Source organism: Pteropus alecto, unplaced genomic scaffold, assembly GCF_000325575.1.
Source record: "Pteropus alecto unplaced genomic scaffold, ASM32557v1 scaffold105, whole genome shotgun sequence".
Classification (NCBI taxonomy): Eukaryota; Metazoa; Chordata; class Mammalia; order Chiroptera; family Pteropodidae; genus Pteropus; species Pteropus alecto.
The window spans coordinates 7,344,023-7,356,329 of NW_006436294.1; the positions used below are offsets into that span (position 1 = coordinate 7,344,023).

Here is a 12,307-nt window from a genome sequence, read left to right on the forward strand (position 1 = left end):
TCCCTGGGGGCGGCACGCAGGGCCTGCTCCTGGAGGCGCCTGGTGGCCTCGGGGTCTGCCCCGCCGTCACTGCGCCCGAGCGTGTGGCTTTCCTGCGGGCCGGGCGTGGTGGTCCCCTGCTCGTGTCCGGTCCCCTGGGCCACCTCGGCCACCTCGGCCTCCTCGATGATGGTGGTGAGCCGGCGGGTCAGCGCGGGCAGGCCCAGCTTCCCCGAACTGAACTGTGCCAGCAGCTGCTCCCGCCTGGCGGCGCTCACGTAGCTGGATGTCAGCACGTCCCACACGGGCACTGCCGGACCCCGCAGGCGGCCCACCTTGACCTCCATGGTGGCGGCACGCAGGGCGCCCTGAGGCTCCCCGGGGGCCGGGCGCGGGCTCCCTTGCTCGGCCCGGGCCAGCAGCGAAGTGAGCGAGTCGCCCACCTCCCGCGCGGTCAGCGTGCCCGCCCGGTACCTGCCCAGCAGGTCCTGCCGCAGGCTCTCAGACACCTCCTGGTAGAAGAGGAGCTCCCACACGGAGACGCTCTGGCCCCGGAGGGCGCCGGCTCCGGGCGTCACGCGGAGGTCACGCAGGGCCCCGCGCAGCTCCTGGCTCAGCTGGTACACGGCGGAGCCCCCGCTGGCCAGCGGCAGCAGGCACAGCCCCGTGTCGGGGTCACGCACGCAGCGCTCCAGCAGCCGCAGGTACGTGAGGTTCTCGTGCGTGTTGGGGTCGAAGAAGCCCTTGGTGTCGTCGCTCGGGTCCGCCAGGACGCGGTTCATCTCCTCGTCGAAGTAGCCGCGCTGGTAGGCCACGTGCACGGGCATGCGGTGGCTGTGCACGGGGTCGATGACGCCGCCCGTGGCGATCTGGGCCTCCAGCAGGCGGATGCCGTGGTCCCGGACGATCAGGTCCTTCTTCATGGCCTGGAAGAGCGAGATCTGCTCGCCGGTGTAGGGGTCGGTGTAGCCGGTGACGGCGCGCTCGGCCGACAGCAGCTTCTCTTGGATCTCGCCGCCCACCACGCCCGCGGCCACCGCCTCCTCCACGGACAGCTTCTGGTTGCGCACGGGGTCGATGACGAAGCCGGTGGCGGCCTGGGCCTCCAGCAGCACCAGGGCCGTGCCGGGCCGCAGGATGCCCTTCCACATGGCCTGGTAGATGCTCATCTTCTCCTGCCGCCCGGGCTTGTCCTTGGCGGGCACCAGCACGCCGGCGATGCAGCCCGTGCCCTCCAGGTAGCGCCTGACCGATTCCATCTCCGTCACCTCCTGCAGGGTCTTGGTGCCCTGGGCCAGGCCCTGCAGGGGATCTCGCCGCCACCACGCCCGCGGCCACCGCCTCCTCCACGGACAGCTTCTGGTTGCGCACGGGGTCGATGACGAAGCCGGTGGCGGCCTGGGCCTCCAGCAGCACCAGGGCCGTGCCGGGCCGCAGGATGCCCTTCCACATGGCCTGGTAGATGCTCATCTTCTCCTGCCGCCCGGGCTTGTCCTTGGCGGGCACCAGCACGCCGGCGATGCAGCCCGTGCCCTCCAGGTAGCGCCTGACCCCATCATCCCGTTTGACATCCTCCACCGTGCTGCGTCCGCCCTCCAGGTCCTCCAGCATGTCCTGTGTTATAACGGCCGACTTCAAGAGCTCTGCGGCTGTGACCTGTCTCCTGAAGCCTCTGAACCACAGCTGCTTCGTGCTCTTCTCTTTCTCATCGATCATGGCGACGATCAGCTTCACCACCTGCTCCAATGCGCATGCGGTGGCGCTCTTGTATTTCCTGACTAACTCCAGTTTTTCCTCCTCTGTCACATACTCAGAGTTCAGCAGCTCCCACACCGATGGCTTCTTTCCCCTGTACCTGCCCACTGTGACTGCCACCCGCTTGGTCTCCAGGGCCCTCCTTGTGGCTTCATCGATGTACATGGCATCTGTTTCATCCCGGACCACAGGGAAAAGAGCCCAGCCCTCCCCCTCCTCCCGGCGGCTCCTCTCCTGCAGTTGCTGGTATGTCACCTTCTCATGCGTGTTGGGGTCCACGAATCTCTTTTTCATGTGCTTCTGATCCGAAACCAGCGGGTACATGTCCTGGTTCAGACAGCCGCGTCTATACGCCGTCTCCAGTGGGAGCCGGAGGTGGCGCAGAGGGTCTATGGCTCCCCCTGTGGCCACCTGCACCTCCAGCAGTCTGAGGGCCTCCTCCCGACTCACTAGCTTCCTCTCCATGGCCTCCAACAGCGGGAGCGTGTCCCCTGTGGCTGGGTCCGTGTAGCCCTTGGCGGCCTTTTCCGCATTCCAGAGCCTTTCCTGCAGCTCCTCACCCACCAGGCCGGCGGCCACAGCCTGGTCCACGGAGAGCCTCTGATGGCTGCGGGGGTCCAGCATGAACCCCGTGGCCGCCTGTGCCTCCAGCAGCAGAGCCGCGAACCCCGCGGGGATGAGTCCCCTCGTGCTGGCCTCGTGGATGCTCATCACCTCCTGGGTGGCGGGGACAGTTACCCCTGCAATGCAGCCGCGGCCTTCCAGGTAGATCTTCACGTGCTCCAGCTTGCTGAGGTCCTGTCCCTCACCTTTCCCTCTGTGCTGCGAGTCCAGGGTCTTTTTGTCGACAATCTCGGCGTTGAACAAGTCTGCGGCTGTCACTTCCCCACCGATGCCGGCCATCCTGATGCCTCGGTTTCGTTTCTCTGTCTCTTCAACTGTGGTGGTGATGATCTCGAGCAGCTTGTCCAGGCGCACGGTCTGCGCTCTGTACTGCTGGACCAGCTTCCGCCGCTGGTCTTCCGAGAAGTACTGTGAGGACAGCAGATCCCAGACGGAGACCTTCTGGCCGGCAAACCTGCCCACGCGCATCGTCACAGCCCTGGACCGCAGAGCCTGCCTTGTGGCCTCATCGATGTATACGTACGGGTCTCCTTTCTTTACGATCTGTAACATGTACAGGCCGGTCTCGGGGTCCTCCACGCAGCGCTCCAGCAGCTGCAGGTACGTGAGGTTCTCGTGCGTGTTGGGGTCGAAGAAGCCCTTGGTGTCGTCGCTCGGGTCCTCCAGGACGCGGTTCATCTCCTCGTCGAAGTAGCCACGCTGGTAGGCCACGTGGACGGGCACGCGGTGGCTGTGCACGGGGTCGATGATGCCGCCCGTGGCGATCTGGGCCTCCAGCAGGCGGATGCCGTGGTCCCGGATGATCAGGTCCTTCTTCATGGCCTGGAAGAGCGAGATCTGCTCCCCGGTGTAGGGGTCGGTGTAGCCGGTGACGGCGCGCTCGGCCGACAGCAGCTTCTGGTAGGTTTCCTTGCCGAACATCCCAGCCGCGAACGCCTCCTCCACGGTCAGCTTCCGGTTCTCCACGGGGTCGATGACGAAGCCGGTGGCGGCCTGGGCCTCCAGCAGCACCAGGGCCGTGCCCGGCCGCAGGATGTGCCTCCTCAGGGCCTCTGATATGCTCATCCTCTCCTTTGTGCCCTGGACAAGGACCCCGGCGATGAAGTTGCCTCCTTCTAGAAACTGCCTCACGCTGTCCATCTCCGTCACCTCCTGCACGGTCCTCGTCCCCTTATTCAGCTCATCCAGAGTCTTCTTGTCGATCAGCTGGGACCTGAACAGGTCGCTGGCTGACACTTGCTTCCGGAGTCCCCTGAACACAGCGTGTGAGGCCTTCCCTTCTGATGCCTCAACCAGGGCGGTGACTGCGCTGACCACCTGCCGCAGGGCCGTGGCCCTCCCGGACTGGCAGAGTGCTGCCAGCTCCCGCCGCTTATGGACGGTGACGTACTCTGAGTGCAGCAGGTCCCACAGGGACACTGTGAGCCCCTTGAACCTCCCAGCACCGACGGGCACCTTCATGGCTCTCAGAGCCACTGCTGTGTGGTCGTCCACCTCAAGCACCACGTCCTGGGGGAGCGGAAGCAGCCACAGGCCGGTGTCGGCATCAAGGACACAGCGCTCCTTGAGCTGCTGGTATGTCACCTTGTCCCGTGTGCTGGGGTCAAAGAAGAACTTACTGTCCTCATCTGTCCCAGCCAGTGCCTGGCTTGTTGGCTCATCCAGGAGGCCCAGCCTGCAGGCTGCCGCCTGGGGCAGGTGCACCCCATAGATGGGGTCCATGGCGCCCCCCGTGGCCAGCTGTGCCTGCAGGAGGGGGAGGCCCTCGCTCTGGGGCACAAGTCCCTTCTCCATGGCCTGCCACAGTGAGAGGGAGCCCCCCAAGTATGGGTCCGTGTAGCCGGCCACTGCCCTCTCGGCCTGCTGGAGCCGCTCGCTCAGTGTCCCACACACCAGGCCGGCCTTGACCGCACCTTCCACTGACAGTCTCTGGTTCGTCAGAGGGTCGATGAGGGAGCCAGATGCCACCTGCGCCTCCAGCAGTCTCTGCCCCAGGCCCGCGGGCAGCAGGCCATCCTTCATGGCCTGGCTGATGCTGGCCTTGGTCCCTGAGGGCTGCAGCAGCACGCCCGCCACACACCCTGTGCCCCGCAGGCAGGCCTTCACCGCAGGCTCTTCGGCGACCTCGGCAGGCAAGCGCGTGCCCTGAGCCAGTGCCGCCAGCATCTCCTGGGAGATGATGCCAGCGTCCAGCAACCAGACAGCGGGGACCTTGCCCCGTGGGCCGGGCAGGGTGACGTGGGCCCGTGCCAGGAGCTCCGCGCCCCGCACCCATGTCTGCACGGCCGCCTGGAGCTGCTGCACGGTGGTCCTCCCCGCCCTGACGTCTTCCAGGAAGTCCCTCCGCTGCTCCTCGGTGAAGTGGCTGGAGTGCAGCAGGTCCCAGAGGGATGTGCCGTCCTCGGCCCCCTGCGTGGCCTGCAAGGTCTCCCGGACCTGCTGGTCTGTGGGCATGGCAGAGGCACTTTCCGGCAGCGGTAAGAGGTAAAGGCCAGAAGCCTCGTCCCTCAGACACTGCTCCAGAAGCCGGGCATAGCTGGTGTGTCCCTGGCCATCCAGTGTGGGAAAGGTCTCCGAGGATCTGGCCAGGGCTGTCTCCATCTCATGGTCGATGCAGCCACGCTGGACGGCCATGGGCATGGGCAGGTGGTAGTGTTCTGAGGGGTCAATGACCCCTCCCGTGGCCACTTGGGCCTCCAAGAGGCGGGCAGCCTGCTCTGCACAGACAAGGCCCTTCTTCATGGCCTGGAACAGGGACACTCGTTCCCCAGAGAAGGGGTCTCGGAAGCCAGTCACGGCGTCCTCGGCCCGTCTCAGCCTGGCATACAGCTCTGGCCCCACCAGCTTCCTGCGCACGGCCTCTGCTGCCGACAGAGTCTCTAGACTGTGGGGGTCGGTGAGGGCTCCGGTGGCGGCCTGGGCCTCCAGCAGGGCCAGCGCCACTCCTGGCCCCAGCAGCTTCTGCTTCATGGCCTGGTAGAGGCTGAGCTGCTGAAGCGAGGGCTGCAGTAGCACCCCCCCCACGGCGCCGGAGCCCTGCAGGTGCTTACGGATGCCGTCCCTGCGCAGCAAAGCCTCAGGGCTGACCTCCCCAGCCAGCACTCGGTCCAGCAGCTCCTGGTCAATGACCTGGGCCTCCAGGAGCTGGTAGGCGGTGACGCGGCCCCGCAGCGCAGGCAACGTGATGTCGGCACACCTCACTACCTCTCTCTCCAGCAGCTGCACGACCTGGTCCAGGGAGACCGCGCGCATCCGGTAGCTGTGCAGGAGCTGCCTCCTGCGGGCCTCGCTCAAGCACTCCGAGTTGACCAGCTCCCACGCGGACACCCGCCGCCCCCGGAACCGCCCGCACTTCACTGACAGCAGCCGGCTCTGGAAGGCCTGCCGCGTGGCGGCGTCCACCAGCTGGGGCCGCGCACTGCTGAGTGGCAGCAGGTATAGGCCGGTCTCGGGGTCACGCACGCAGCGCTCCAGCAGCTGCAGGTACGTGAGGTTCTCGTGCGTGTTGGGGTCGAAGAAGCCCTTGGTGTCGTCACTCGGGTCCGCCAAGATCAAGTTCAGTGTTTGGTCGAAGTAGCCGCGCTGGTAGGCCACATGCACGGGCACGCGGTGGCTGTGCACGGGGTCGATGATGCCGCCCGTGGCGATCTGGGCCTCCAGCAGGCGGATGCCGTGGTCCCGGACGATCAGGTCCTTCTTCATGGCTTGGAAGAGCGAGATCTGCTCCCCGGTGTACGGGTCGGTGTAGCCGGTGACGGCGCGCTCGGCCGACAGCAGCTTCGCATACACGCTGGGCCCGATGACGCCGGCCCGCAGTGCCTCCTCCACGGAGTACCTCTTGTTCTCCTTCGGGTCGATGATGAAGCCGGTGGCCGCCTGCGCCTCCAGCAGGATGAGAGCTGTGCCCGGCCGCAGGAGCCCCTTCCTCTGAGCCTCGTGGATGCTGAGCCGCTCCTGGGAGCCAGGCAGCAGCAGGCCAGCGACGCAGCCAGTGCCCTGCAGGTACCTCTGCACTGAGCCCAGGCTGCCCACGTCCTGGGCTGTGGTCTGTCCCCGAGCCAGCTGCTCATACACGTCCTGGCCAATGATCTCCGCTCTCAGCAGCTCTCCCGGTGTCACAGCGACCCTCAGCCCCGCAAAGGTGGTCCTGGCAGTGGCTGCAGCCTGCTCCAGGGTGGCCCTCAGTGCAGCTGCCAGGTCCTCCACCGAGAGAGTCCCTTCCTTGTATTGCTGGGCCAGCATTGCCCTCTGCCCCACGGAGACAGCCTCGGAGAAGAGCAGCTCCCACAATGACGTGGGCTGGCCCTGGGCCTTACCCACGGGGACGGTGGTCATGGCTGCACTCAAGGCTTGCCGGGTGCTGTACTCAATGAACGGGGGTCCCTGTGGCTCCTCTGCAAGGGCCCCCCCTGAGAGGGGCAGAAAGGCCAGCCCCGTCTCGAGGTCGGTGACACAGCGGGCCAGCAGCTGCTCGTAGCTGAGGCTGTCCTGCGTGGTAGGGTCGGAGAAGCCTGTGGCCTGCGAGAGACACTGCTGTGTCTCCTCGTCCAGGCAGCCGAAGCGCAGGGCAGCCTCCAGGGGCAGCCGGAGCCTGCGGTCCGGACACACGAGCCCGCCCGTGGCCAGCTGGGCATCCAGTAGCCGCAGTGCCCGAGGCCTGTCCACCAGTTCCTTCTTCATGGCCTGGAAAAGGGAGAGGCGGGTGCCGCTGAAGGGGTCGTGGTACCCCGTCACTGCCTGCTCTGCGTCCAGGAGCTGCCCGTGAAGCTCTGGGCCGACCAGGCCCACCTTGACCGCCTCATCCACACAGAGCCGTCGGCCGGTGGCTGGGTCCACCAGCGTGCGGGTGGCGGCCTGAGCCTCCAGGAGAGGAAGAATGGTGCCCACAGGGAGCAAGTGCTCAGTGACGGCCTGGCAGAAGCTCTTCTTGTGGCCAGCGGGCATCAGGACGACCCCCGCCACGCCACCTGTGCCCTGCAGATAGCACTGCACCTGGGGCCACGCGCCCACATCTGGCGCGGCCAGCGTGCCCTCCTGCAGGCCGCGGGCTGTCTCCTCGTCCAGGATCCCTGCCTCCAGCAGCTCAGCCAAGCTGGCCGCCCCACTCAGGGTATAGAAAGTGACCTTGAGGGGCAGCAGGGCCAGCCCTGTGCCAGGGGCTGGCACACACCTGCCCTGCAGCTGACTGTAGGACAGCCGCTCCAGCGTGTTGGGGTCCAGCCAGCCCGGCTCCCGCTCCGAGAGGCTGCGCCACATCTCCTGGTCCAGGAGGCCCTGCTGGCAGGCCAGCTCTGGGGCTACACGCACACCCCGGCTGGGGTCCACCAGGCCCCCCGTGGCCAGCTGGGCCTCCAGCCAGCTCATCCCCAGTGTGCGGTCCACAACCTCCTTCCCGATGGCCTGGAAGAGGGCCAGCTTTTCACCCCCGTAGGGGTCAGGGTACCCAGTGACTGCGCGCTCTGCAGCCAGCAGCTTCTCCTTCAGCTCCAGGCCTACCAGACCCTGTTGCAGAGCCTCAGATACGGGGAGCAGCTGGCCTTGGGCAGGGTCTACGAGGCCCCCAGTGGCCGCCTGGGCCTCCAGCAGGGCCAGCCCGAGCCCATCGGGCAGGAGGCCCTGCTTCATGGCGGCATAGAGGCTCTGGGTCTGACCCGAGGCCTCCACGTGGACCCCAGCAATGCTCCTGGCCTGGTGCCCGGAGGGGGCACCAGCTTCCAGCACGGACTTCGTGATCTTGTGGATGATGGCAGGCTCGGTGCCATTGGTGACGAGGACATCGAGAGGAGAGGCGTGGCCGTTCATGGCGCCTGGCTGGCTGTGCAGAGCTCACTCGCCCACGGTGCGCCGTGTCTGCTCCCTGTAGGGGTGGAGAGGCTGTCAGGGACCCTGGGACAGACCGGGGCGGGGGGGGCAGGGCAGTCAGGGCTCAGTCCCTGATCCTGGGTCTGCCTCCTTCCCGGGGGACGAGGGTCGGTCCCAGGTGCGGTCCCTCCCTTCTCCTCGTTGGGTCCCTGGAGGGACCATGTGAGCACTGGGCCCCAGGCTGGCTGGGGCAGCCTCGAGGGACGTGCGGACTATTTCCTCCTGCACGCCATGCTCTGGCCTCCATCCCAGCCCAACACTCTTGCCTGCCCCCCCACACCTGGGGGGGGCTGGGCCTTGTGTGCCTGCATGTGGCCTCAGCACTGTGCCCCCACAGCGCCCACGCCCCCCGTGGCACAGCCCTCCCTTCGCTCCCCAAAGACTTGGCCCTGCCACCCCACGTTCGTGGGCACCATCACCTGCCCTATCCTCCCTCCACCCCTATCTCTCCAGAGACCTCGAAACTCACTCCCTCCCTCCAGCTCCCTGCTGGGTTCTAGCCAGACACCCTCCCATCCTCCGCCCTCTACCCCACCAAGGTGTCCTCCTCCGCCCCACCCTGACCCCGTGCTCTCTGAGCTATGGATGCTCTGCGCCCACACCTGGACACACCTGTGGGGCTGTGGGCAGGGCTAGGCAGTCTCCAGCCTGCCCGTCCCAACCGGCTGGCTCAAAGCCCAGCACCCCCACGGGAGTCTCCTCTCAGCAGATGCCGGCATGCCCAATTCTCTGAGCAGCAGTGACAGGTGCATAACCCCCTGCCCATGCCTGTCCCTTCTATACTGGGTTAAATTGTGTCCTCTCAAAAAACACTCCCAGCCCCTTTCACCATCTATTTGGAAACAGGGCTTTTGCAGATGTGATTAAGATGAGGTCACCTGGAGCAGGGCCCTGATTTGCATGCCTGGTGTCCTTAGGCAGAGAGACGCAGGGACAATGCCCATGACGACAAGGCAGATGGGTGTGATGCAGCCCAGAACGCCACGGGCTGCCGCCAAATGCCAGCAGCGCGGGTTTGGACTCCGGCCTCTGCACTGAGAGGAGTTGTTTCTGTTCTTTCAAGCCGCCCAGGCTGCGGTGACTGCGACAGCCCTGCCCCCCGCCCTGTGAACCATCGCCTCCCCGATTCCTCACAACCACACCCGCAGCCTGTCCTGGTCCACGCCCTCACTCCCCACTGGCGCTGTCTCCTGCGTGCACCCCAAGCCCGTCCCTCTCCCCAGCTCCACAGCTCTGGCTGAGGCATCCTGACTCCACTGCCAAACCTGACAACACATCTGGGGTCTGGCTGTCTCCAACTTCCAGGTCATGTGACATGGGGACCTTCTGCTCTGCCCCCACTTATCCATTAACTCAGAGAGCTCCCCAAGACTGCCTCAGCCCCCCAAATCTGCAGTTGAGCGTGGCCTGTCTGGGGGTCCTGGAACCAAGTGTCCACCTGCCTCACAGGCAACCTCAAAGCCCGTGGCGCCCACACCACTCGTGCCCGTGATGGCTCTCCCTCGCCTGCCCTGAGCCTGCCCTGAGCCCCTAGCAGGTTCCCTGAGGGGTGCTCCTCTGCCCAGACCCCTCACGTCCATATCCGTGGCCTCCCACAGCTCATGGGCACAGTGATGTGGCCTAAGGCTACCACCCTCCCTGCTCCTACACTCCCCACAGCCCTCCGGCCCTGGGACAGGGTGGGGTCAGCGAGCGGCCACAGGGCAGGCGCGGGGACCTCTGTGGGGCACTCTCGCGGCCAGGGCTGTGCTGAGGGCAGTGTGGCGGAGCTGGGTGCAGGGCCCCGCTGTCAGCAGAGAGTCTGGGGCTTTGACACAGAGCCGATGGGGTGGACGCCACAGCTCTGCCAGGCCCTGCAGAGAGGACTGTGGTGGGCGGCTGCCTCCTCAGAACCGTCCCCCTGCCCTCCACTGGGGGTGTCGCATCACCCTGCAGGTCTCCCTGCCGAGACATGGTGAAGCCACCCTCCTCAGTCCCCCTCTGTGCGTGAAATCCTGCTTCCCCTCCCCGCTGCAGATGCTGGGCCGGTGGTTCCTGGGGACACCCTGCAGCTGATCTGTTGCTTAGGCTGAGACAGTTGGTGCCAGGAGCAGGCAGACACCAGGGCAGGGCTTTGGAGGGGTCCCAGGCTGGCCCTGAGGGCAGGGTCACAGGAAGCACTGGGATGGTGGGGAAGCTTTGCCAGGCAAGTGGGCCAGGCAGGGCGGGCCTTTGAGGTGAAGGCGGAAATGGGGACCGCCACTCGGGAGCCAGACGGCACAAGCCTATGTGGATAATGAGGCCTCATGGTGGCCAGTGGGGAGGCACTGACCTCTGCAGGGCAGAGCAGGGCTGGGCAGCTCCATGGTGAGAGGCCACTGAAGGCACCTTGGAGGCAGCAGCTCACAGGCAGCCCCAATCCCATCTCCCGGAGGGGGCGCACTCCTCTGAGAGGTGATGCGCCCTGTCCTAGCAGGGGACCCCGTGGGCCCAGGAACCTCCTGCCGCATCTCTGGATTTAAATGTCCTGGTCCCAGGGGACACAGCTCTAGTCCCACAGCCATGACCACGGCACCACGAGGCCAGCAGAAGAGTGAGCCACCCAGCGGGGGAGCTGAGCTGTGACAAGTGGGGCAGGGGGTGCCCTGGTGGCCACTGGCTCCTCACCTACCTGTCTGACAGGGAGCCTCAGGGATGGGGTCTGCCCACACCCCAGGTGGGTGCTGAGCTGGCAGCCAAGCAGCCTGGTGAGGGAGTGAGGAGGAGGAGACGGTGAGCACCCAGTGTGGCCGAGGCCTGCTGCAGCGGCAGGGGCCGGGGGCCGCCCCGCTCACCTTCTCCTTCTGTGTCCCCGAGGAGCAAGCGCCTGGGCAGGGTCCCGGGGCTCGGAGTGACCGTGGTGGATACAGGGCTGCCCTAACCTGTTAGAGGTCAGCGAGACGGCACCTCGGGGGCCAGCTCGTCCCTCCACCCACCTGCTTCCACGAGCCAGCCCGTGGCCATTTCCTAACATTCTGTGTCAAGCTCTGGTCCCGGGACGGGCCTGGTCCACTGCACCAGGAACCGCATGCTTTCTTACAGCTTCTGCCTTCCAAGGGTCTGACCCGAGGGAGCCGTTAGGCTGGCGCGCGGCCCCCGCATAGGAGTGCGTGGTGGCAGAGCTACCGGGGTGCCCAAATGGGCACAGCTGCAGGTGGCCCTCGGCCTAGACACAGGCAGTCAGCCCAGAGCCCAGACGGGCTGTGCTGCAGCTGGGAGGGGCGGCGCCAGGCCGGGGGACCCGGTAATGTCGTAGCCACTCAGGGTCCCGGCACCAAGGGCAGTCCTGGTGGGAGAGGGCTGGGGACCGGGAGCAGGTGCCACGTGAGTGCAGCAGGAACCTTGGGGAGGCACTGGAAAGAGGGGTCTGGCAGCCTTGGGGCTGAGAGGTGGAGCAGGTTCCTCCTCCTCCGCGCCACACAAAAATTTGGCAGAGAATCTGAGAAGGGCAGAGGGTCCTCCCAGGGCTTCCTGGCAATGACCTGCCTGGTCGCCCTGGGCAGCAAGAGGTGGGAGGGCCATTCCTGAGGAGGGTGGGTTCGAATTCCTGGAGGGAGGGGCACGATACTAGTCACATCCTGAAGAGCAGCCCCCACGCCAAGGGTGGGTCCTGGGGGCTAGCTGGTGTCCACCTGAGCCAGATCCGAGCAGAACAGGTGGCCAGGAGCCCACAGAGGGAGGTGGCGACCTTTGCCCGCTGTCAGCAGCCGCCGGACGACCAGCCCAGGTGCAGAGGCAGAGATGATGGCCTAATAAAAGCTGGGCATGATGGGGTGGGGGCGGGGCGGAGGGCCATGAAGGGTGGGGCGAATGATGGACAGAGCTTCACCCACCTTTGCCTCCCAAGTGTCCTGACGACCCCAGCAGGCGACTCTGTGCCCACCCACCCGAGAGCAGGTAGCTCCCTCAGCGGGCCAGCTCGCGGGCACCCCAGGCAGGAGCCACACCACACTCTCGACTTGTCAGCCTAAGTGCCTGGCCTGCTCCTCTCACAAACGCCCGCCCTCCGCGCCGGGCATGGGGACAGGCAGGCAGGTACCCGACCTGCAGGGCCCCGCCCCAGGAGGCG

General features: G+C 66.3%; 1 protein-coding gene across 1 annotated transcript in view; it reads right to left on the reverse strand.

The window, feature by feature from the left end:
- The window catches only part of EPPK1 (epiplakin 1), a 10,707-nt gene extending 2,547 nt beyond the window's left edge, over positions 1-8,160 (reverse strand). The window contains 2 exon segments of the mRNA XM_006926897.1: positions 17-1,292; positions 1,294-8,160. Coding sequence (XP_006926959.1) covers positions 17-1,292; positions 1,294-8,160 — 8,143 coding nt within the window.
- Positions 8,161-12,307: the final 4,147 nt, after the last annotated feature.